Source organism: Limanda limanda, chromosome 8, assembly GCF_963576545.1.
Source record: "Limanda limanda chromosome 8, fLimLim1.1, whole genome shotgun sequence".
Classification (NCBI taxonomy): domain Eukaryota; kingdom Metazoa; phylum Chordata; class Actinopteri; order Pleuronectiformes; family Pleuronectidae; genus Limanda; species Limanda limanda.
Genome location: NC_083643.1, coordinates 999,332 through 1,023,762, shown reverse-complemented (window position 1 = coordinate 1,023,762; position 24,431 = coordinate 999,332). Strand labels below are relative to the sequence as shown.

General features: G+C 44.0%; 2 protein-coding genes across 5 annotated transcripts in view; one reads left to right on the top strand and one right to left on the bottom strand.

The window, feature by feature from the left end:
• Positions 1-14,441: 14,441 nt before the first annotated feature.
• Positions 14,442-19,130, bottom strand: znf277 (zinc finger protein 277). The gene is made up of 12 exons (XM_061077337.1): positions 19,096-19,130; positions 18,150-18,351; positions 17,618-17,706; positions 17,262-17,344; positions 17,011-17,102; positions 16,663-16,773; positions 16,356-16,488; positions 16,104-16,174; positions 15,911-16,007; positions 15,589-15,631; positions 15,081-15,255; positions 14,442-14,949 (listed from the first exon to the last, which is right to left on the bottom strand). Exons 1-12 carry the CDS (start codon positions 19,121-19,123, stop codon positions 14,769-14,771), a joined length of 1,305 nt encoding a protein of 434 aa, XP_060933320.1. The 5' UTR covers positions 19,124-19,130; the 3' UTR covers positions 14,442-14,768.
• Positions 19,131-22,979: 3,849 nt separating this feature from the next.
• immp2l (inner mitochondrial membrane peptidase subunit 2) overlaps positions 22,980-24,431 on the top strand; it is a 79,137-nt gene continuing 77,685 nt past the window's right edge. Inside the window, exon 1 of one of the 4 annotated variants that reach the window (XM_061077350.1) lies at positions 22,980-23,021. The gene's annotated coding sequence lies outside the window, so the exon portion shown is untranslated. Of the gene's footprint in view, positions 23,022-23,085; positions 23,153-23,736; positions 23,760-24,431 lie in introns of those variants that run through there. The other 3 variants (XM_061077351.1, XM_061077352.1, XM_061077353.1) reach the window with 3 other exon arrangements.

The window sequence follows — 24,431 nt, the reverse complement described above, 5'->3', positions numbered from 1 at the left end:
AGGGGTTCTCAAAATGGTGGTTAACAAAGAAAGTCACACCTTCCTGTGGGCTTTTAAGATGGCCCCTAAGATAGCAGCCCCCCCCTTTACTTCTGAACAGGGGACATAGCTAAGTAGGTAGTGATATGCGGTGTCTGTGTAAATGCTAATCAGATAATCGAGGAGTCTGTGTAGAGCGTAACTCACATTAACTTTCATTTAGCTTGTAACTACAATAACACAACACGTATCAAACTTATGAACCCCACACAGAAGCAAATAAACAGTCTTGCTTAGTCTAGTATAATAATTAAGCCCAGTATGTTACCAGTCCTTGGAAAGGGAGAAAGTTGCTGTAGTTCATTTAGCAGTTCGTCCTGCTTTTTGTGTGAAGTCTTCTGGCTCGTGTGGTTTCTGCTTCCGCGGTTCTGTTGAGCTGTGCAGTTCAGTTGCTTATTCAATCTTAGTTCTTACCTACAGGACATTGAGTCACTGCTAAGGAGTTTGGAAAAAGCTTGAGATGCTTGGAGGTTTCATTGAAGAGATGAGTTGGAAACTGCACCTCTGACTTCCGGTTGTTGGATGGTAAGAGAAGAGTTGCTGCAGCAGCCCGGCTTCCTTCCTCGGAGATGCAGGGGAGATGGCTGGCCGCCTGCTGTCCTCGGTGTGGTAGACGGAAAAGAGAGCTGGAGCAGCCTTCCGCCCTCAGAGGGATTGGAGAAAGAGAGAGAAATTGGAGGAGGCCTGCTCTTAAATATCTCAAATCTTAAATAGGCCCAGTGACCCCCAGGTCATGTGGCCAGATTGACCAATTGGAGTTGACTTTTGTGGCTTTTAACACCTATGTGTGAAGATGTCCAGAACAGAAGGAACCTGTTGCCCCCTGGGAGACTGAGTTCCTTGACTGTCTCAAAACAATGGAACCTGTGGCATCTTGGGAGATTGAGTTCGCTCCAGCACATGCGGCATGTTTGTTTCAAGCTTTGACCACACATGTAGGCCAAAAGGAGGCCTGTGGTTTGCACAAAGACATTGCCCAACAGGGTCAACTCCTATTGGTCACTCTGGCCCATGACCTGTGAGGTCACCGGGCCAATTGAAGCCAAGGTCTGCCCCAATTCTTCCTCTTTCCACAATCCTGCCAAGGAGGCAGGCGGCCAGCTCTCTTCTCCGCATCGCCAGGAGAAAGCCGGGCTACTCCAGCTACATCTTCTCTTCCCACCCAACAACCGGAGGTCAGAGGTGCAGCTTCCAACTCATCTCTTCAAGGAAACCTCCACGCATCTCAAGCTTTTTCCAAACTCCTAGCAGCGACTCGATGTCCTGCAGGTAAGATTCAACGAGCAACTGAGCCCCACAGCTCGACCGAACAGCGAATGCAGAACGACCAACCAGAAGGCTTCACAGAACTGCGAACTGAACTAAACTTCTTTCTTCCTTTTCCTCGGATTGGTAACATAATCTGGGCTTAATAATTATACTACGCTAAGCAAGACTGTTTTATTTGATTCTGTGTGGGGTTTATAAGTTTGATATGTGTTTGTGATATTGTGTTTATAAGTTATTTGAAAGTTAAATGTTAAATACGCTCTTCACAGGATCTCTCTGACCCTTTCAGTCTCTGATTAACATGTACACAGACACGCATAGTCTTCACCTCATTCAAATCTTCGCCCGCTACCAGTTGTAAAACCACTTCTGAAGAAAAGGGGGAGGGGCTGCTATCTAAATATCAAGGTGTGAACTGTGGCAAGCCTCCATTTTAAGAACACCCTGATTTACATAGACACACACACTCACATACACATCTTTGTTAGTTAGTACGTTTGTTTAGTAATTTGTGTTTTTTATACTTTATTATATTCATAATAAATGTTTTTCTTTCACAAATGTTCTTTCATTAATGTTGCATAAGTGAATTTTGCCAACTGCTACACTGTCAAGAACTCCATAACCTTCACTGTTCATTATATAATCTTTAATAGTAAATATTGAGATTTCTAATTGAGCTAGATCTAAATGAGACTGATCTTAATCAATAAATCTTTTCTCTTCCTTTGATGTGTGGAGCCCCGAGGTAACGTTGACCAACTAAAATTATGATCTAATATTAATATTTTAAGTATTAATGTTTTATATTTTATTTTGATAACCAAATTTATTGAAGGCACACCATTCTATGGTATCACTTTTTAAGCATAATTGCACAACATCACTAAGATAGCTCTCTCTGTCTCTCTTTCTCTCTCTCTCTCTCTGGTCTCAGCTGGTGTGCGTGAGTGCGGCCGCTGTGCCAATTTTTCACTGCTTTTTCTACTTTTTCTCGTCTTTTTTGCTTACTTTTTTTCACGTTTTTTTGTATGGCTATTTGTGGATTTTCTAAGGTTTAGTTTGGGTGGGTTGTTTTGGAATAGTTCGGGTTTTGTTTTAATTCTTTGCCGAGGCGACCACCCCGGCCGGGGAGCATGGTGGCCTTAGACATGGGAATGTTTGGGTCTTTAACGCGGCGGCATGCCATTGAAATAGCAGCAAAAGCCAGCGTTGAAGAATGTAGTTTGGCTGTTGGTGATTTGGTCGGGCATGACAAAATTCTCTCTGCAGCCCGTATGAACAAGGCAGTTGTTTTGTTTCTAGAGTCGGTAGAACTGGCAAATGAGGTGATTGAAAGGGGAGTAGTAATTGGTGGTATTTTCACCCCCGTGCTCTCTTTATCAGCACCCTCTCAAAAAGTATTATCAAACATTCCGCCCTTTATTAAGGATGAAATCTTATTTGAAGCTCTTCTGTCATGGCAAACTGGTATCACCCATAAGAAAGATAGCGATTTTCAGAGGTAATCCACTCCTTCGTTCAGACGTTTTGTTTATATGATAACGAAGATAACAAAGATTTAGATTTTACTCTGAATGTGCCGGTCGAGGGTTTTCACTACTCGGTTTATGTGTCCTCCTGTCTGATGAAGTGTTTTGGCTGCGGCCGAGCTGGCCACTTATTGCGGGCTTGCCCGGACAGAATGGGTTATACTCCCGCTGAGGGGGAATCTAATAGTGGGCAAGCCCCCAGTGATAACGTTCCCAATAATGGGGAGAGTACAGAAGCTAATAGCGCTACAACAGAGGGAGAGGGGGAGATTTCCTCGGCTGAGGTGAGCCCCCCCGAGGTGCCCCTGATGAGCCAGCAGGGGATGGTGCGTCCCAAGCTGAGCCCGTAAGCGCAGATATTTCCCAAACTAGTGGAGCAATAGGAAATGATTATCTGACGGAAGAGATGGATGCAGAGGATGAAAGGTCTCAAGGGGAAGCGGAGGATGAACTTAACGTTTTTAAAGATCCAAGCGTGCCCCCCAAAACTCGTAAGCGAACACAAAGTAATGAGTCTGCTAAATCAAAAAAATTGAAGCCTGCACGAGTCATAAATAAACCTGCGGTAGAAAGCGACTTAGAGTCTGACTGTAGTGTGGATTGTAGCTTGCGCAAGGGTGGCTATACTATTCAAGATTACACAGTAGAAGACATTAAACATTTTCTGAGTGAAACAAAGAATGTCAGAAATGTTCATATTGATGATTTTTTCCCGGATCTAGATCAGTTCATGTCTAAAACAAAACAGTTAATTTCGGACGGTTTTTTTCTAACCCTGAAGTTTACTGTTTAACCAAGTTCCTTACAAAGTTAAATACCCTTCTCGGTAAAAACAGTAAATCAAAGAAGGCAGTACCCAAACAAGCAGCAAAATGATTGTAATTATACAGGTTAATTTTATTTCTTTTTTGTTTTTGATCATGGGTGATTTTCGTGTACCCTTGTTTTTGATGAAACCAGATGTGATGTTGTTTTCAAAGTTGCCACCTTTTTATCGCAGTTGTTTTAAAGTCTGGGCCTTGTTTAATGTCAGACGGTTTGGCCCTGCAATCTCCTTACATTGGCTCTTGCAAGAGCCTGTGGTTGGAGGTGCTCGTCTCCTCGACTTCCCGGCGCTACAGAAGATGCTGTGTGGCGCCAAGATTGTCACTTTGAGAGATGGAGTGGATCTGACGGGGCAATACTTTGGGAATGGGAGGGAGTTTGCTGATTCCTTGGGGCTGAGGTCGCTTCGGGTGGTATCGCAGCTCCTGGAGGAGTGGCGTGCTGCCTGTACCACAGATGAGACTGAACTGCTTGTGGACTATTGTGCAGGGGTGTGTCGTCCCTACATTACTAGGAGAAATAAGATCGGGCAACAACCAGGGACGAATGTCATTGATCTGTTTCCTGCCCTGGTGAAAGCCAGAAGCGACCTGCACTGTAAAAGAAAATGAATTGCATTTTAGCCATATTTTATAATTTATTTTAATGTTGTTTGTTTATCATTGTTAATCTCTATTTCTTCTATGGAAAGGAATAATTGATTGCCCTACTCTTGTGCTGTAAAACTGAATAAAGTAGGTATTCAAAAGTTATTATTCACAACAATGTATAAATGTGAACTGACGTGCCAGAGTCCTGCAGATGGAGTCACACATTCAGCTCCAACACAAAACTGGTTCAACAGGGAGGAGGAGCCTGAGAACAGGGATGAGCAGAAGGAAGAAAAGTGAGCAGGTGAGTGTGACCAGAACACACATACACATACACACACACACACACACACACACACACACACACACACACACACACACACACACACACACACAAACACAGTCACTCCCAGTGTCATGTGATTTCCAGCAAGAGAGGAGAAGGAGCCATTGAAAGTGTTCAGACTTGTTCTAACTTCAAGCAGCAGACGGAGGAGACGTGAAGTCTGAGGCTGGTGAGTGTTCAGCAACATTTATATTATTCATTCATATTATTTCACTGTCACAGACCCTGAGTCAGTTTTCTACTGGTGGACTTTAGAGAGAAGAAGATTCAGGATAAACTTCTGTCAGTAAATCAACAGTTTGACTCAACGCTGTGATTGGCTGAGTCCAACACATTAAACCTACAACTGTCTCAGGTTACCGTGACAACAGGGGAACAGTGTAGGAGGGTTGACTCTGTTATATTTGAAGAAACACTGAGTTTACGTACCTGGCTTCATTGTGTGTGTTTGAGCTCACAGTGTTTTTCACTGGATCCCAGAGACAGATGTGAACAGCAGGTCTGGAACAAAGAGACTTCAAAGGACTAATTAACAGAGTTAACTCACAGTTTAACTTTTTATCTTCATCTGTTCATCAAGTGTTTAATAACACAACACGTTTTCACAATCATACTGTACCGTCACCTGTGTGTGTTTGTTGGTGTGTGTCCTTGCTTGGTATTTTTGGGTGTGTTTTTTGAACAGACAGGTTTGTCCTGATTCCTTTGAGCTCACAGTGTTTTTCCACTCAGACTGAAGATGAGTGGTTATGAGGAGGAAGAGGAGAGAGCAGAGTCTCCAGGGTTCAGCTGTGAGTCTCTGAAGAGTGACTGGTCCATTGGAGTTCCTCCACTCTTCAGTAATGAACCTGGACCCTCACACACAAAGTAAGAGACCTGCTACAAACATGTGAAGCTCCAAACTGAATCCTCAGAGAATGAACCAGAGAACGATGTGTTCTGAATAAAAACATGTTTGTGTTTGCAGAGGTCAGGACCAGAGACTTAGAGCAGAGTCTCCAGGGTCCAGCTGTCTGTCTCTGAAGAGTGACTGGTCCATTGGAGTTCCTCCACTCTTCAGTAATGAACCTGGACCCTCACACACAGAGTAAGAGACTGTTTCTACTGTGACCTGCTCTGAAGAGGATCTAGTTTCCTCTAGTGTGGCCCCTGCATTAGGACACAGCTTCATTGAAGTTGGTGACTAATCTCTCAGAATCACTCAAAGAGCTCAGACCTCCACCAAGAACCAACACGCTCCTTATGAAACCACTTTGAAATCCACTAGAGACTCATTTTAATTTGGATCTGCACCAAATTCCACACACTGGTAAATATCAGTCCTCTGAACATGTCTGTGAAAGAGGACCCCCCCCCCCGATCTGGTTCACAGACTACAACCTTCCACCAAGTTTACTGGTAATCTGTGGTTTTTAATAATCCCAGTAACGAACCAATCAACACACAAACATACTGGGTGAAAACAAAACCTTGTTGACAGAAGTAATGACAACCTGTGACTGTGACATGTGAGTGATCAGGAAATGTCTTCACAGGGAGAGGAAGAGGAGTCATGTTTCTGAGGAGGAGCAGTCGTCCTGCTGTGCTTCGTGTCAGGACGTCCTGAAGGATCCAGTCTCCACCAGCTGTGGACACTGGTTCTGCAGACAGTGCATCACCTCATACTGGGACCAGTCTGGTTCTTCAGGAGACTCCTCCTGTCCCCAGTGTGGACAAAGATCCAGAACAGGAGCTGGAGGTCAGACAGCCGGTCAGAGCAGCACTGTACATGTGTCTGCTGATGTCTTCACTTCTGACAACAGCACATGTGGTTTTATTTTGTTCCTTCATACAGCATCAACATTTAACATCATTAGAAAAGCACAAAGTTAAAAAGCTTTTATTTTCTGTAGTTTTTCTGTATCTGATGAAAACAATCAGCAGATTCTCAGATTCTCTGTCTCTGACATTGTTTCTTGTCTTTCAGCAGATCGTGGTCTGCAGGAGGTTTCAGATGAACATAAGCTCAGTGTGAGGAGGAGATGTGAACATGTGACTGAAGGAAGTGATGAAACAGGAAGTAGAACCCTCCTCAACAGGATCTTCACTGAGCTCTACATCACAGAGGGACAGAGTGAAGAGGTTAATACTCAACATGAGGTGAGGCAGCTTGAGACGGCTTCCAAGATGAAGATCCTCCACGACACTCCTATCAGGTGTCACGACATCTTTAAAGCCTCCACTGACCAGCAGAGACGCATCAGAGTCGTCCTGACCAACGGCGTCGCTGGCGTTGGAAAAACCTTCTCGGTGCAGAAGTTCACTCTGGACTGGGCCGAGGGTTTAGAGAACCAGGATGTGGGTCTGCTGACTGTGCTTTCGTTCAGGGAGCTGAACCTGGTGAAGGACCAGCAGCACAGTCTCCTCACGCTGCTCCGTGTTTTCCATCCAGCGTTACAGAAGCTCACGGCAGAGACGCTCGCTGTCTGTAAACCTTTGTTCATCTTTGACGGCCTGGATGAAAGCAGACCTTCTCTGGACTTCAACCACAGGGAGCTTGTGTCTGAGGTCACACAGAGGTCATCAGTCAACGGGCTGCTGACAAACCTCATCCGGGGGAATCTGCTTCCCTCGGCTCTCGTCTGGATAACCTCCAGACCTGCGGCGGCCAATCAGATCCCTCCTGCATGTGTCGACAGGGTCACAGAAGTACGAGGCTTTACTGACGCCCAGAAGGAGGAGTACTTCAGGAGGAGATTCAGTGATGAAGAGCTGTGCAGCAGAATCATCTCACACATCAAGACGTCCAGGAGCCTCCACATCATGTGTCAAGTCCCAGTCTTCTGCTGGATCAGTGCTACAGTTCTGGAGCACATGTTGACCACAGAGCAGAGAGGAGAGCTGCCCAAGACCCTGACTGACCTGTACTCACACTTCCTGCTGGTTCAGACAAAGAGGAAGAACAGCAAGTATGGTAATAAGAGGGCTGACAGGGACGTTCTCCTGAAGCTTGGGAGGCTGGCGCTTAAACGTCTGGAGGAAGGAAACATCATGTTCTACCAAGAAGACCTGGAGCGGTGTGGTCTTAATGTCACAGAGGCCTCGGTGTACTCAGGAGTTTGTACTGAGATCTTCAGAAGAGAGTGTGTGATCTTCCAGAAATCAGTCTACTGCTTTGTTCATCTGAGCGTTCAGGAGTTTCTGGCTGCAGTCTACATGTTCCACTGTTACACCAAGAGGAACACAGAAGAACTCAACAACTTCTTGGGAACATATGGGAACACAGACAGTACCTTCTCCCTGGATGACCTCCTGAAGAAAACCATGAAGAAATCCCTCTCCAGTACAAATGGTCATCTGGACCTGTTTGTTCGCTTCCTTCACGGCCTCAGTCTGGAGTCCAACCAGAGAGTCTTAGGAGGCCTGCTGGGTCGGACAGGGAACAATCCAAAGATCATCCAGAGAGTCTTAGGGGGCCTGCTGGGTCGGACAGGGAACAATCCAGAGATTATCCAGAGAGTCATCAACAACCTGAAGGAGATGAAGAGTGATGACATTTCTCCTGACAGAAGCATCAACATCTTCCACTGTCTGACTGAGATGAACGACCAGTCAGTTCATCAGCAGATGAAACAGTTCCTGACGTCAGAGAACAAATCAGAGGAGAAACTCTCTGAGATCCACTGCTCAGCTCTGGCCTACATGCTGCAGATGTCAGAGGAGGTTCTGGATGAGTTGGACCTGGAGAAGTTCAACACATCAGACCAGGGGCGACTGAGACTGATCCCAGCTGTGAGGAACTGCAGGAAGGCTCTGTGAGTCCAGACATGATCAATAACATGTTCAATCAGTGGAGATGAGTCGTTCTTCAAATACACTCAGTGTTAAATGATCCTCATTGTTTTGGGCAGCATGGTGTTGCAGTGGTCAACACTGTTAGTGCAGCCTTTCTGTGAGGAGGAGGTGTGTGTGTGTCTGTGATTAAAGTTATTATTAGTATGTACAAATACATTCTCATTGTTCTCATGTGCATATGAGAACAACTAGATCAGATGTGGAGAGTGAAATCCATGTGATCACTGTGCTGGAGTTTGAGGATTCAGACATACGACCATGTGGGGTCCAAGGGGGGTTATTGTATATATTGTATATATATATATAAATATATAGATATAGATATAGATATAGATAAAGATATATATATATGATCAAACAGCTAGCACAGAGTGAGGAGACGATCACTGAATCACTGACGGTTTCTTGAAACTGAAGAAGCAGGAAATATAGTTTCTTCTTCTTTCTGGTCAAACTAGAGTTCCCACCCTGCGTTTGTCCTCCACCACCAACCAGTGCAGTGTCCGTCCCTCCAGGTTCCTGACATGTTGACTTCACAATAAGTTGAGGTCACTGTGACCTTTGACCTTTGACCACTGAAATCTAATCAGTTTGTCTTTGAGTCAAAATGTGAAGAAATCCCCTAAAGACAGACTTGAGATATCATGTTCAAGAGGCCATGAACATGTTCTGTGACCTTGACCTTTGACCTCTGACCACATTAATCTAATGAGTTCCTCTGTTAGTCTGAATGAACGCTTGAACCAAATCTGAAAGGATTCTCTTGAGGAGTTTTTAACAAAGAGGGGATTTACCAGGGTGAGGGTCACATGATCACGTTTTGTAGGAATGTTGTGTTTTCTGATTTAATTCTCACAGATTTGATGTTTTCTTAAATTATAGATTCCGTGGTCGTGTCCTCTCAGAGACTCACTATGAAGTTGTGGCCTCAGCTCTGAAGTCAGACCCCTCACATCTGAGAGAACTGGATCTGAGCTACAACAAGCTGCAGGATTCTGGAATGAAGCTGCTGTGTTCTGGACTGGAGAGTCCAAACTGTCGACTGGAGACTCTGAGGTCCTTAAATCCTTCTTCACTTTTCAGACTTTCTTTCTTATTGGGTCATTATTTATTTAACTTGTCTCAGCTCTGCTCTGCTCACTGTCCCTCAGTCATCTGTCCCTCACCCAGCCTGTCAGTCACGTCCACCTCATCAACTCCATTCACCTGCACTCACCTGCTCCTGATCACTGAGAAAGTGTCAGTAAATAACATGTGGACTGAGGCCGAGCACTCGTCCTCCTCAGGTTTTCAAAATAAGACACATTCTTCTTAAAACATGTTGAACAGTTGATAAGTATAGAAACAAACAGGAAGTGACATCAGGAGCAGTCCCTACTTTAAACAGTGTTTAATTACACAAACCTGCTCAGTGACCAACACACAGAGAAGAAGCTGAAGAATGAAACAATGGTCCAACATGTCTGATCTGATATTTATCTTCAGGTCACAGACTGGACTGAGGTCAGCAGCATGTTGAGAGTCTGTGTTGACATGATGACGATCCACAACAACAGGAGGACACATTCTAATCTTCATATTTCTTTATCCAGGTTGAGGAGCTGCAGTCTGTTAGAGATCAGCTGTTCTTCTCTGGCTTCAGCTCTGAGGTCAAACCCCTCTCATCTGAGAGAACTGGATCTGAGGTTCAACAACCTGCAGGACTCAGGAGTGAAGGAGCTGTGTGGTTTTCTACAGAGTCCAACCTGTCGACTGGAGACAATGAGGTCAGTTCACTGACTGACTTTTGTAGATCTCATATCTATAAAAACGCATTTATGAATAATTTATCATTTCATTCTAATTTAACATAATTCCTCTTCATACATAACTTGAATCCATTCATTAATTAATCTGTGACATTATAAATATTCAGCTACTTGTTAAAACACTGAGTTTAGTTCTGGATTTCCTAAACTGATCTGCAGGACAGAGACCGGGTCCAAATAATCTATTTGTACTGAATCAGGACTCGTTTTTAGTCCAACATGTCTGAACATATTTATCTTCCATGTTATGAGTCTGTGCTGACATGAATATGTGTCTGTTATTTTCACACATGAACTCAGTTTAATTTACAGTTAAGTTTTATTCTTTATCCAGATTAAGTGGCTGCAGTCTGACAGAGATCAGCTGTTCTTCTCTGGCTTCAGCTCTGAGGTCAAACCCCTCTCATCTGAGAGAACTGGATCTGAGTAACAACGACCTGCAGGACTCAGGAGTGAAGGAGCTGCTTGATCTACAGCAGAGTCCAACCTGTCGACTGGAGACTCTGAGGTCAGTAGATGGGTGGAGTCAGTCCACGCTGCTTTCATCAGTATTTTACTAAACACAGTCAGTATCACAGATCCAGGGTCTGTGCTACCAAGCAGGATTTGTGGTTATCAGGTTCACTTCAGGTTTAGTTTTTTCCGTCCCACGAAGCTCGTTCACTTCTTAACGAGGTAAATCACCATGGTAATTTCTGATGAATGGCTTACCTGCTCCAGGTTAAGTTGGAGATCAACTTGTTTAGAAGCTCCGCCCAGTGACCACAGTGACTCTCCACTGTTGTGTGGTGCACACTCTCCTTAAAGGGACGGATAAGGGAAGTTTAAATCAACGTCTGGTTGGTTCAGTTGATCTCTAACTCACCCAGAACATCTCAGTGTCTCCAGACTCATCCTGTCCCCAAAACACCAGATGACCTCAGTCAGCTTCCTGGAGACAGGTCCATGTGTGAGACAGTGTGTGTCCTCAGAGACAGTGTGTGTCCTCAGAGACAGTGAGACAGTGTGTGTCTTCTTGTCGGCGGCTGTGGCTGAGTGGTAGAGTGGTTGTCCTCCAACCTGTAGGTCGGCTGTTAGATCCCCAATCTGAACCATCTGCATGCCTAAGTGTCCTTGGTGCTGAACCCCCATAGAATAACAAAGTGCTGCAAGTAGATGCACTTTATGAATGTGAGTGTTGAACTGTAAAGCGCTTTGAGTGGTCATCATCACACCAGAAAAGCGCTATGAATACAAATCCATTTACCATTTGTCTTCCACTCATCTTGTTAGTAAACAACAGATTCAGATCTCGTGGCCTCGAGTTATTTATCCCGTTCACACGTTATAATGTCGTGGTCACATAATATATTTACACCAGATGCCACCAGGGGGCGCTGTAACTTACACAAGCTGGACCACAGCTGACAGCCTCACACGAGGGACAGAGACGTCTTCATCTGATCTGAGACAGTTTGTCCTCTCACTTCATCAGTGAAGAACTGATCAGGTGGATCTTTGTCACAGCTCTGAGATCAGTGGGACTGAAGCCTCTCCTCATCACCATGGTAACCAGGAGCTCTTTCTACAGAGCAGAACCTCTGCTGAGGTCTATCTGTCTCATCTGGTCCCAGTTTGTCAGAAGCAGATGTTCATCAACACACAGTGAAACATGTCTTCACCTGTAACAGCAGTAAATCCACCTCTCAGGTGTCCACTCTGCACTTTGACATGCAGAGGACACACACTGAGCTCTTAGCGTGTTCATTCCAACACGTGAACATGAAGCAGAGAGGAAGCTGCTCCACCTCTGAACAGGACTGAAGTCCCTGCTGCTCTTTCTACTGGATGAGCTGCATCACTGACTCACAGCTGATGAAGTGAGTCTCTGGGACACTGATGTCTTCTTCTCTCAACAGGTGGAGGTGGTCTCCGTATGTGTGAGTGTGAAGAGGACAGTGTGTGTGGACGGAGGCTGAGCTGTGTCCTGAGGATCCAGAGGCTGAAGCAGCAGCAGCTTGTGTGTAGTCTCCAATCTACACAACCCCTAATCTGCATGTGTTTGTGAGATGAAGCCGGAGCACCTGGAGAAAACACGTGGAGAACATGCAGACTCCACACAGGAAGACCCATCTGAACCGGATTCAAACCAGCAACCTTCCTGCCCAGATTGTGTTTATTCACATGAAGAATGTGTTTATTGAAATGACACAACACAAGCAGAATATATAAACCCTCTATAAAGAGTCACATACAGTGTGTTTAAGTTTGTCTTTATTATTTTCCACCTTTGTCCCTCAGTATGTCTCCATGTGTGTAGAACCACATTCTGTGTAGATGTTTGTTTATGATCTTAAAGTTCCTGGATTCACGTCACAAATTGATTTAGTTCAACACAAAGTTCAACACATTGAAATCACAATGAGTTTAAAATCAGAGTTTTGTCTTTGACACAAAAGATCAAAACTCTGGACTTAAAAATGGGACGTTTTCATTCCTGCATCAGGTGCAGAGCGGTGGTGGCTTTTATACTTTTGACCCACAGGTGGCGCTGCAGTATAACAGCAGCACATCCCAGTCAAAGCCTTTATATTCAGTCTATGAGTCAAACACATGGATCATTTCCTCTGTGACAAACCAGATGTAACGAGAAGAAAAACATCTCAGAGAGAAAAGTTCTGTTTCTACTTGTCTCTGCTTTAATGCTCAATAAACATCCTTCCACCGACTTCACTGGAATCATGACTCAGCGTTTCTTTCCTCTTCAAACAAACAGGTGGAAACATCTCGTCCTTGGTGCAGGTAAAAGAACAAAATCACCAGTTTGACAGAATGGAAACAAGCAGAAGAAAAGTGAATGAGACATTTACAGTATGAAGAAGAGTCGATGAAGAGCAGAGCATCTTTAAGTCTCTGAGGAAACTGTTTCATAAACATTTTACCATATTTAATAGAAAACTGACCCGAGGACGTTTTATACAAACCCTAACTCACTTATAAGGAAAAGTTTGTGCTCATAATGAAATTCTACATCTGATCAATATGTCTCAATATAAACAGCCTGACAGCAGATCAATACATTTATTTTGGATTATTTATCAGTGGATTTAATTCATTCACCATCACATCCAGTTGATGCACATTCCTCAACCTCTGCTCGGGTTTCAGGGTCCAGAGGATTTGTGGGAAAAGTCGCTGAAGTTCAGTTGAAGATGATTGATATGTTTAGTAGAAGCAGCTTGAGATGAGATTGGTGAAAGATCTTCGGTCCAGAAGGAGAAGATCTCCAGACAGAACCACTTCTCCTCCCGGGGTTTATTCTCATTATATGAAGTTTCTCTTCAACGTGGAACAAATCTAAATCCTCCTGTTGTTCTCGCTCTCTGACTCAACGTGGGAGGATTTGTCTTCACTTTGTGCTGCGTGGCTTCAAATCGAATATTAAAATAAAATGTCCCTTTCATTGAATATATTGAAAATATATAGAACAGAACGCCATGTGTTTATCTGTTCATTGTTTCTACCTGAAGTTCTTTGCTCTGTTTTCTGCTCACGGATCATTAAACTCTTATCTTCAGTCCGGTTCTGGCTGGTTTGGGACCAGATTGGATTTTATCTGGTGCTCAAGCAGTTAATGGAGCTCACTGATTGGATCTCCCTGAGGGCGACCACACGGCGTTCTGCTTTACTGTTCTACAGAAGAAACATCTTTAAAATACTTCACTGTGGAAACTGTGGAACTTAAAATGCAAAGTGAGAAAGAAAGAAAGAAAAACGATATGTTCTCCGGACTGGATGAGAAGAGAGAACAACTTTAAATACAATGGAAATAACAATTAACATGGAGAAGACCTCAGCATCTGTCAATCATAAAGTGGAGACGCCAAGGGACAACCTTCTGAGGACAGCAGCAGGTTTTATATTCAAATGATGTTTAACAGGCGTGGGCGTGAACCAGGTGCAGGTTGTTTATTACCAGCTCATATTTCATAAAGTGCTAATATCCCTCAGCTTCTCCACAGTGTGTGTGTGTGTGTGTGTGTGTGTCCTCCGCAGTGCTGCGTGTTCGTCAACGTCAGTCCCGACATGAAGGACGCGGTGGAGACGCTCAGCTCGCTGCAGTTCGGCTCCTCCATCCGACAGGTTGAGCTCGGGAAAGCGAAGCAGAACATCTCACCAGTGAAGAACCAGTAGAAGACAAACCGACGCTGGACCAGGATTCAACCTCACTGTTTATTACACAGAATCATATTCATCTCCTTTAGTTTGGTTCTGGATTTACGTTTGTAAACAGACGAACTTACTGGTTCCACTGGTCTCAGACTTCACAATGGAAACTATTTGTACTGAAAGTAATAAAGTTACTTATCAATCCTTATGACGATCATCCTCTTTATTGACTGAATATTAATTTGTGGTTAGTAAAGTCTTAAAGTGCACGTTCATGCTGCGTCGGGTCCGTTTGGCTTTTCACAAAGTGCGAGTGAAGAAGTGTCCAGAAGAAAAGGAGGAAGACGTCTTCTCTCCGCTGTCTGTCCCTCGTCCCCTAGCTTCTTTTCTTCAGCAGCTGGTTGAGGACGCTGGTCTGTCTCAGGGCTCTGAGGTCGGACACGTCCTCTGCGATCACCGGGACGTCCTCGCCGGGATTGGTCTCATCACTTTCAGCGTCGTCACTGTCAGATAACGTACACAAGAGGGCGTCGTTCTCATACGTGGGGAAGTAATACCTGAGGAGAGGAAGACCACAGAGTTTATAAGGATGAAGGAGCAGTGTTTATCAACAAGCCCCCTGGTGGACAGCAACGCATGCTGCAAGGACAAACTGAACCATAAAGACATGAGCTAGTGTTGGACGTACTGCGGCTGGTCCCAGGTGGACACGTCCGGCAGCGTCATCACGTGACCTGCAGCCGCGATGTGGCGCAGCACGTCGGCTCTGGAGAGGAACTTCCCCTCGCAGCCGTAGCAGCGGCTCTGGTGGATCTGCCTCCGGATGAAGTTCACCAGTTTGACCTGCTGGTAGAACCTGAGGTCTGAGAGGAGACGCACAGCGAGAGGTCAGCACAGAGCCAGCGTCTCATCAATCTGCAAACGTCTGCATCTCAGTTCAGACTCGTGTTCTGATCCGAGTCTGAAGCTTCACGTGTTTCTCTTTAGTTTCAGTGGATCTGGTTAGTTTTGGTTTCACATTGTAATTTAAGGACTGAAGAAGTTCGTGTCCTGCTTCTGTCCTGACTACAAACTGACTGGTGATGCTTCTCTTGTCTAGAACAACAAACAGTTGTATGACCTGTGAAACTGACTGAAGAGAAAGATCTCATATCACAGACGATGCAGATTCTGGAGGTTGCTGATGTTTCACTCACTGAGTTCTGTCCTCAGCTTCTGAAGATCGAAGTCGTGAACGTCCTGAAACAAACGACACAATAACAAAACCCACAAAGCTTCAGAGGTTGTGAAGCTCATTACACAACAGAAAATCAAACCAAGACAGAGGATTTCAGATTCTTATAACAAAACAAACCAAGGACTCAGTTTCCTTTAAGGTGCGACACACAAAGTCGTTAACAGAATGAAGACCTGGTTCATAATATTTACACATATATTAAGTCCTGGACACGTCAGTGAACGCTGAGCAGAGCGGTTCTGGTTCTGCAGGAGCTTCAGGTTCAGCTCCTCCTGATTTACCTTCATGTGTGTGTAGATCTGCTCCATCGTCTCCGACTGATAATCACAGAACAGACACACAGCCGAGGGAGGATGGGCCTGCCAGTCCGACCAATCACTGAGGACGACACAGACACAGGTTTCAGTGTGTCGCACTCCTCCTCGTCTCTCTTTTCTACGTGTTCTAACTCTGCGTCCTGCTGGCGATACTCACTCGTCGTCGTCGTTGTCGACCAGCTCGCGGTCGTCCTCGCTCTGCACCTCCTCCCACGTCTTCCCCAGCTCCTGACACCAGAGGGAACATTCACGTTAGATATCTGGTGCTGAAACAATCACTTGATTCGTTGATCAACAGCTAATAACTGACACTGATCAAGTAAGAATGTGTGTGTAGCTCTGTGAGGATTGAAGTTGTGTCTGATTGAAGCGACACAAAGAAACGACAAACTGCCTCAGACTGATTCACCAGGTAGTTGATGATGTAGAAGCGGTCGTACTCGCTGTTGCTGGCGTTGATGCGACGATGAGCTTTCTTCCTCATGTGATCTTTCAATGTGGTTTTATCTCTGAACGTCTTCTCACAGTACAAACACTGCAGACTGAGCAGAGGAAAGAAAACACAACATTAACACAACACTTGATTAAACATGTTCTATACTTAACACAATGAACTGACATGTGCAAAGCATCAGCTCTGATTAATCAGTTTCTGATATTTAACAGATCAATGATGAATCAATAATCAAACCCATTTGAACGAGTCTGATTCTCACTTGTCCAGTTTGCTCTGCAGCTTGTCCAGGAACTCGTTGCAGAACACGATGTTGTCCGGGAGTCCGATGCTGAAGGAATGTTCTCGGGCCATGTGGTTCAGCAGAGATGACCTGGAGATGATGGGGTTTGGTTATAAACTGACAGTAAATTCATTTTAAATATCTATTACTTGATTATTTTAACATATTCATGGACATCGGTTCTGCTCCGATGGAAAAATAAGATTCTGGATTTCTTTTCCCTGCTTTTCAGAGTAAATCCTGAAATGTAACCAACATATTTCATGTTAGATTTGTATTTCTGGTTCATATTCCAGGTGTGTTGATTTAAAGCATCATGTGAAGAACCTGTTTCCAGAGAACTCGTCGCTGCAGAACATGCAGAGACGCTGGAAGCTGCCGTCGTCTCTCTCCTGCTGCTGCTGCTCCAGCACCTCCTCCTGCCAAGAGAAACCACACTGAGCAAACACCACAGAAGAAGAAGAAGAAGAAGAAGAAGAAGAAGAAGAAGAAGAAGAAGAAGAAGAAGAAGAAGTCCTCCAAACCAAACACCGAGTACAGGTGTGTTTATCCACAGAAATCGGACCTGTGGGACTCACCAGTCTTCTCTGTTGGAGCCTCTCTCGGAGGAGTCGGTCTTCTGGAAGAACGTCACACAGCAGGAAGTAGTTCTCTTGTTTCTCTGAAGGAACAAATTGTTTTCAGAGTCGTTTGAAGACAACGTTTCAATTAAATTCCAAATTGATCTGGTGTGTATCAGTCTCTGTGAACATGAAGGATTTAAGTGAAGAAGTTCAAGCTAATGTTGCATCCAAATCAAAAACATAGTGTTTATCTGAAGATGGTAAATGTGAGGATCAGAGTGAAGTCATGGATCTGAGGTCAGACCCGTCGACCCTCTGTGCACCGGTGGACAGGAACCCCCCCCCCCCGTGTGTGTAAATGGAGAACTCACCGACTGGACCGGTGGAGTTTGTTTTGATGACGCTGCAGAAGTCTGTGGTCGGCTGCTCCAGGAATCGGCCTTTCCAGTAGAACAGGTACCTGCCGGAGGAGAAGAGCCGAGTCAGCAGCGTGAAGCCGTCTCCACCGAGAGAGAGGAACCGCACTGGGTTCACGTTTCCACCTTTGTCTCCATAAAACAACCAAAGTCTTAGAGACTCATGAGTGAGACGTCTCCGTGAATAATGTGTGATGTCACCAGACTCTCAGCAAAGACCCACAATAACAAGTTGAGTCTTTTATTGCTGATTAATACATTTCATGGACTGTTGCCCCATAAGATTACATTCATTTCATTCACACCCACATTTTTAAACATAACACCCAGGTTGAAAACTACTTGTATTTCCCTTTTAAAGCTGATTACATTGAATTTCAGTCCCTTCCTGTTTGTTTACAGCAGTTAGGTTGTTGCTAAAATGTGCAAATAACAGTTTTAATGTTGACGGACACGGATCCAGTTTGAAGCAGCGTGAGAGTCTGACCCCGGGAGGTCGGCGATGAGTTTGACGTCGGCGATGACGAGCTTGTGCTGCAGCAGCAGGTGTTTGAGCAGCAGGTCCTTCTGCGGCGGGGGGGCGGTCTCGGAGCAGAAGAGACAAGGCAGCGGCTCCAAGGGGAGAAGCTGCCGGGCGTCCAGGGGGTCTGTCTCCGGGAAACACAGAGGCTCCAGGATACTGTCCTGACCTGAGGGAGGAGGAGGAGGAGGAGGAGGAGGAGGAGGAGGAGGAGGAGGAGGAGGAGGAGGAGGAGGAGGAGCAGAATAAATTAACTTTGTTCCCAAGTTAATTTATTCACTCCAGGATGTTCATCCATAAACAGCTGAGTCAGGTTTATTATTCTTTTAAATCCTCAATTCCTTTTTCTGTCAAACCTCTGTCTCCTCTAAGAACTGAAACAACATAATAGAATCATAATAACAGAATCAAACTACTGGTTTAATGTCTTATATTCACAAACTGATATTAAGCATGTTTCTTCCAGAGTGTGCACGTGTTGTTCTTGTAACTGTAACGTGACAATAAAGCATCATTAGTATTAAACACTGAATTTCCTCAACATTAACTTTAAAATACTCGACTGGTTTCATGGGAGTGACTCGTGTTAAACTGGGACTCGTTCAGTGATGGTTTCACTTCCTAAGAGAGCAGCTGGTAGTTCTCTGTTAATCAGAGTTCATCTTTTAAAACCTGTTAAACTGTCAAACACATGTCAGCTGCTAACTGCTAAGCTAGTTAGCACCTAGCTGCTAAGCTAGTTAGCAGTTAGCAGCTAGGTGCTAGCCGGTGAAGACCTGAGTCTGTTCCCGAGCTTTTCGGCTGTTTTCCGGCGGAGCGACGGTTCAAAATGACGCAGAGGTTTTATTAAGAAATAAAAATTCGCTGTGATCATAAAACTTCTTGATTAAATTCACTGAATCCTTCAACTCACCAGCTTCCCTCCCGTCGCTGGCAGCCATCTTTGTGTCACCTGATCAAAACAACGACCAACGGGCCAATCAGAGGCCGAGGAAATGTTTGTGCTGCTTTCACCATCTCTTCGTAAAATGCAACTCCCGCCGTGGTGCGTTCAGGGTCTGTGGAACAAACATCATTACTTCAACAAAAAGACCACTAGGTGGCGCAGTCAGCTCAGGCTCAGTTGTTTCACTCAAATGTCAGACAGCTTTTTTTATTTAACCGCAATGATAAATAAAACATATGTAATAAAATGATAGGATCAAAACTGTCAACTAATAATAAGATAGAGGGATAGATAGATATAATAATAATAATAATAATAATAATAATAATAATAATAATAATAATAATAATAATAATAATAATAATAATAATAATAATAATAATATAATGATCATAAAACGACATGAACCTTTAAATCCACTGAAGTTATTTCTCCTCCTCCTCCTCCTCCTCCTCCTCCTCCTCCTCCTCCTCCTCCTCCTCCTCCTCCTCCTCCTCCTCCTCCTCTCCTCTCATCTCCTCCACCTCTTCCTCCTCCTCCTCCTCCTCCTCCTCCTCCTCCTCCTCCTCCTCCTCCTCCTCCTCCTCCTCCTCCTCCTCCTCCTCCCTCCTCTCATCTCTTCCTCCTCCTCCTCCTCCTCCTCCTCCTCCTCCTCCTCCTCCTCCTCCTCCTCCTCCTCCTCCTCCTCCTCCTCCTCCTCCTCCAGCAGCCTGTTCAGGTGTGTTCAGGTGCTGCATTATTCACACGGAGCTCAGCAGCTCTAATTGAACCCTGGAGAGAAGCAGCCGCTAACTCCTGATGTGGATTCCTGAAATGGTCCAAAACTCCCACATGAGCCACATCAGGTTTCATCTGTTTCAATAAAATAGAGAAATCTGGAAAAAACTCTAAAAACAATGGATCTGATATTTCTCATCATGCATATGGAAAGAATGTCTGTTAAAAGTCCTGAAAATGTGACGCAACACTCAGCTGTGATGTCTTCATAAACCATAGAATTGAACTATTTATTATTTATATATTTTTGTTAGTCTTTGTTATTTCATAATTCTCTTGTATTTCACGTTCTTTGCTGGTCGTCCATCTTTATTCAGTCTATGGACCAAAGCCACGAAAACATGAATGTGAACAAAAGTTGTTTTATCTCCTGATAATATGAAAAAAAAACAGTGAAGAAGATTTGACCAGTTCCAGTTCACGTGAACTTCTGTTTTTTCTACTAGAAAAATGAAAACGTTATTCTTCTGAACCAAAGTGTAAAACTGTGATTGTGTCTTTTGTTGCGGAGGAGAAGGGACCACGGTGTGATGTGTGTCCGCTGCTGAATGAAGACACACTCATGGTCAGGTCCGTCCCACACTTCAGATCCGTGTCAGTCGGGTCGGTCTGAATCAGCTGCTCTGTAGTTTCCTGATCTTCTTTTGGTTTCTCCTGAACTTCGCTGTGACCCACTTCCATTAAGCTTTCAAATAATCTGATTCACTGGCAGCACTCCCACCAGGACGCTGCAGGATCTCCAGCTTTTCAAAACAACATGTTCAGACTCGCTCCTCCTCCGCTCCGCCTGCCGCTCTCCTCTCAGGTCCAACCTGGATGCTGCTGGCGACGAACTGTTGCATAGCAACGCTGTGCTCAGCACCAGTGCTTCTGTTGTTCGGAGCTGAAGAACCTCAAAGATGTCATTATGTGGGCAGAGTCGCCCACATGGGTCAGTGTCAGCCAGGAGAGCTCTTATTCTTCTGCTCTCTCTCTCTCTCTCTGTCCGTCTCTCGCTCTGTTGTGTTGATGATGTGGACACACACACATCGGTACTTCTGTCTTTGTGAGGACCCTCACTGACATAATACATTCCACAGCATCCCCCAAAGATAGACCAGCCGACATGTCCTCACTGCCCCCGTCTCACAGTGGACCTCACTAACATGGATGGAACAAACACACACTGCAGCTGTGAAGCAGAGACAAGAGACACGTGGAATAAAAGAGAAAAGGACGAAATGTCCCGAAGCTGCAGAGTCCATTGAACCTCACAGACAATTTAATGAATATTCTGCTCATGACTGGAGGACGAGTCGTCCCACACTTATCTCGTTCTTTTAGTCTCAGACACATCAACTCATATTTGTCCTCTTGTGATCAAATATATGAATTGTTCAGAGCCACGTGGACAAATGGGGCCCTCAGCTTTACCTGCAAACTCCACTAGAAGACACACAAACAACCACAAGACAACTACGGACGGACACACAGGGATTCACAATCCCCACAAAGACACACACACAAAACACACAGAGTCAAAAACAACCACAAAGAGACACGTCATCCTCAAAAGCTTCAAAACTACTGTGAGACAGTAAAAGGACCACGGACATGAAAAACATCCACAAAAACCTTCAAGGTGCTGAAAGTCGGATTTAACCTTGAAACACGGGACCCGTGTTTGAAGGTGAAACAACATGTCTGATATCTCATCAGCTCGTGCACCACTTTGTTCGACAGGTGTTTTATAAATCCACTTTGAACAGTAGCAGACGCTTCAGTAGAATTACATATTTAATATTGAGCTTTTACCCAGAACTGTTTCCTGTGTCTGGTGCTCATGAGTAATGTTACACAACCTCTCCTCAGCGAACATGGTGAACTGGAAACGCGGGTGTGACGGCCGCGGGCTGCAGCTCTGATGATGGTTTCCACATTCCACTTTTAATTAAGCCCTGAAGTAGAGTCCTGACGTGTTATCATAAAAAAGCGACGCCTCCTCTAAAGCTCGGATTGGTTGGAGTTCCAGCTTCTAACGGCTCTTTTCCTTCGTCTCTGATTGTGCCGCTCGTCTTCTCTCAGGCAGGAACCGGTTCTGACGAAGCTTTTCTTCTGTTAATAACTAATAATCGGTTCCAGAGACACTGAGTCATTCTGATGAATAATGAACTCTTTGCTTTCAGTCACCTGACATGTTGTGTCACTAATCAGGATCCTACAGACCATAACAATAATTAAATTGACATTTGATTGGTTGTTAACTATGAAGCAAAAAGCATGTCATAGTTATGAATCATAAATAAATATCGAAATGAATAATTACTACATACATGCATGTAAATTTAATGACTATTTCTGTATTTCTATTACGTCTGTGTCTCGCCACTTTATGACTTCACTTCTTCATCCGAGGTCGATTTATCTACAAAGATCAGCTGACATGAGCCTTTCACAGATATGTGTTTATGTATACGTTTGCTGATGCAATATGAAACATTTATTCTAAAATGCAGAAAAGATGTGCAGCTATGTTCACATTTCATGTTTAGGAAATATGTTCTATATATATGGTTTATATGCTTTTGGATCTGCTATAGTTCTGTTACGATGACTTGACCTGGAAACACATGAACACTGAGCTGGATACATTCATTGATGGTTTGACTCTGAAAGAGGAAACATATGGAAATATGAGCCTTTTGGGTAACTGACCCCTTATTTGTGAAATCTCAGATATTATTTTCCCTTTAAGTGACCGTCCTGTTATTTATGATAGTTTAATATTATGACCATTATTATTATTAATATAAATTAATCACTTTTTCTTGTAATATTATGATTTCATCCTCGTATATTTTACATTTTGCTCGTAATATTACAACTCTACACTCATGCATTTATGATTTATTGTAATATGATCACTGTATATTTGTAAAATTAAGTATATTTGTACATTTCTGACTTTTTCTTGTTCAACAATAATTGTATCCTTGGAAATGTATAACTATTTGCTTGTAAACTTTATTTCTGTAAATTTACTTTTTCCTTGGATTACACATTGAGAACAGGCTTTAGGACCCGGGGGGCGACAGGTGACGTAGGACAACAACAGGAAGTGGGAGCGCACGTTGCCGGTAGGTTGTGTGTTCTGTGTGTGTTAGCTTCAGTAGCTTTAGCTTCACGGTCACCGGTAAAGTCGGGAGTTGAACCGGCAGCTTTTCCCGCTCCGCCGCCGCGTGGGTCCGGTAACATCCGGTAACTTCCGGTACCGGAAGCTCGTTGTGAAAGCGAGTCTGTTTGAAAGGTGTCTCCTGCGGTTAGCTTCAGCGGCTAGCAGCTAGCACAGAGCTGCAGCTTCAAAGGAGACTGAGGTCGAAAGTAATCAAGTACAGAAAGTAATCAAGTACATTTACTCAGTCTCTCACCACATCACACGTGATCAGCGAATATGAATCGATCAGCTGATCAACTCACAAATTACTGACAGCTACTGCTTGTTGATTCATCAGAGATCATAATTAATGTCGCGTTTTTAATGTGACAAACATGTGAATCAAATGGAACCAGAGGAGGAGGAATATTATATTATATCTTATAACCACAATAAGGATTTAAAGATTGGTGATAGTACGAAGTTATTAATATTGTAATATCTTTTTTCTCCTAACATTATTGTTATTGTAACAATTCTTGAACCTTTTATCAATGTAGTTTTCTCAGTGTTAAATATTGTTATGAAGTTATTTATCATTTTTTCTGTGAAATTCATGTGTTTTGGTTCTAAACTGTTTAATGAAAAAAAAAACATTTAAAATGCATCTGCTGAACTTTTACCAGCGTCTGAGTAAACACGTGAGTGAAGGATAGTTGTGGTGTGTTGTTGTGTTGCAGTAAAGTGGTTTTACTTTGTTGTAGCAGTGTGTTGATATGTGTAGCAGTGTGTGTAGCAGTGTGTGTTGCAGTGTGTGACCCTGTATGTCAGTGTGTATAGCAGTGTGTGAACCTGTGTAGCAGTGTGTGAACCTGTGTAGCAGTGTGTGTAGCAGTGTGTTGTTATGTCTTAACCTGTGTAGCAGTGTGTTGGCTGGTGTTTACCTGTGTAGCAGTGTGTGTAGCATTGTGTAGCAGTGTGAACCCGTTTTCTTCATTCTTTATTCTGCAAAATGAAAGCTTACATATGTACAAGCATTAAATTGAATGGACCAATCAGGAGGGCCGCTCCTAGTTTTGTTGTATTTTACAATAACCACAAAGTTCCATACCATTCTGTTTGAATGATGAACAATGATAAGGTGGTTTATACTCACGTCCACATGTAGTGAGACTGTTTGACTTGTAGAACCTGAACCGGCCACATGGCTCAGCCTGGTCTCTGTCCCCGAGGGGCCATAGATATATATAAAGACTAGATGTCTCGTTCGACGGAGCCGGACGTCACCACATGGCGGCCATCTTGCATCGGGCAGCTCGCTCACCCATAACATTGTGTTGGTAGTGGTAAATAACCATAACTTGCTCAATTTTCAACCGATTTTGAAACGGTC

Coding starts and splice junctions, on each gene's coding strand:
- znf277 (XM_061077337.1), bottom strand. CDS start 19,123: ATGGCTGCCAGCGACGGGAGGGAAGCTG. Junction 17,345..17,617: donor AAACTCCACCGGTCCAGTCG/GTGAGTTCTCCA, acceptor TTGTTCCTTCAG/AGAAACAAGAGAACTACTTC. Junction 16,008..16,103: donor GTCGACAACGACGACGACGA/GTGAGTATCGCC, acceptor TGTCGTCCTCAG/TGATTGGTCGGACTGGCAGG.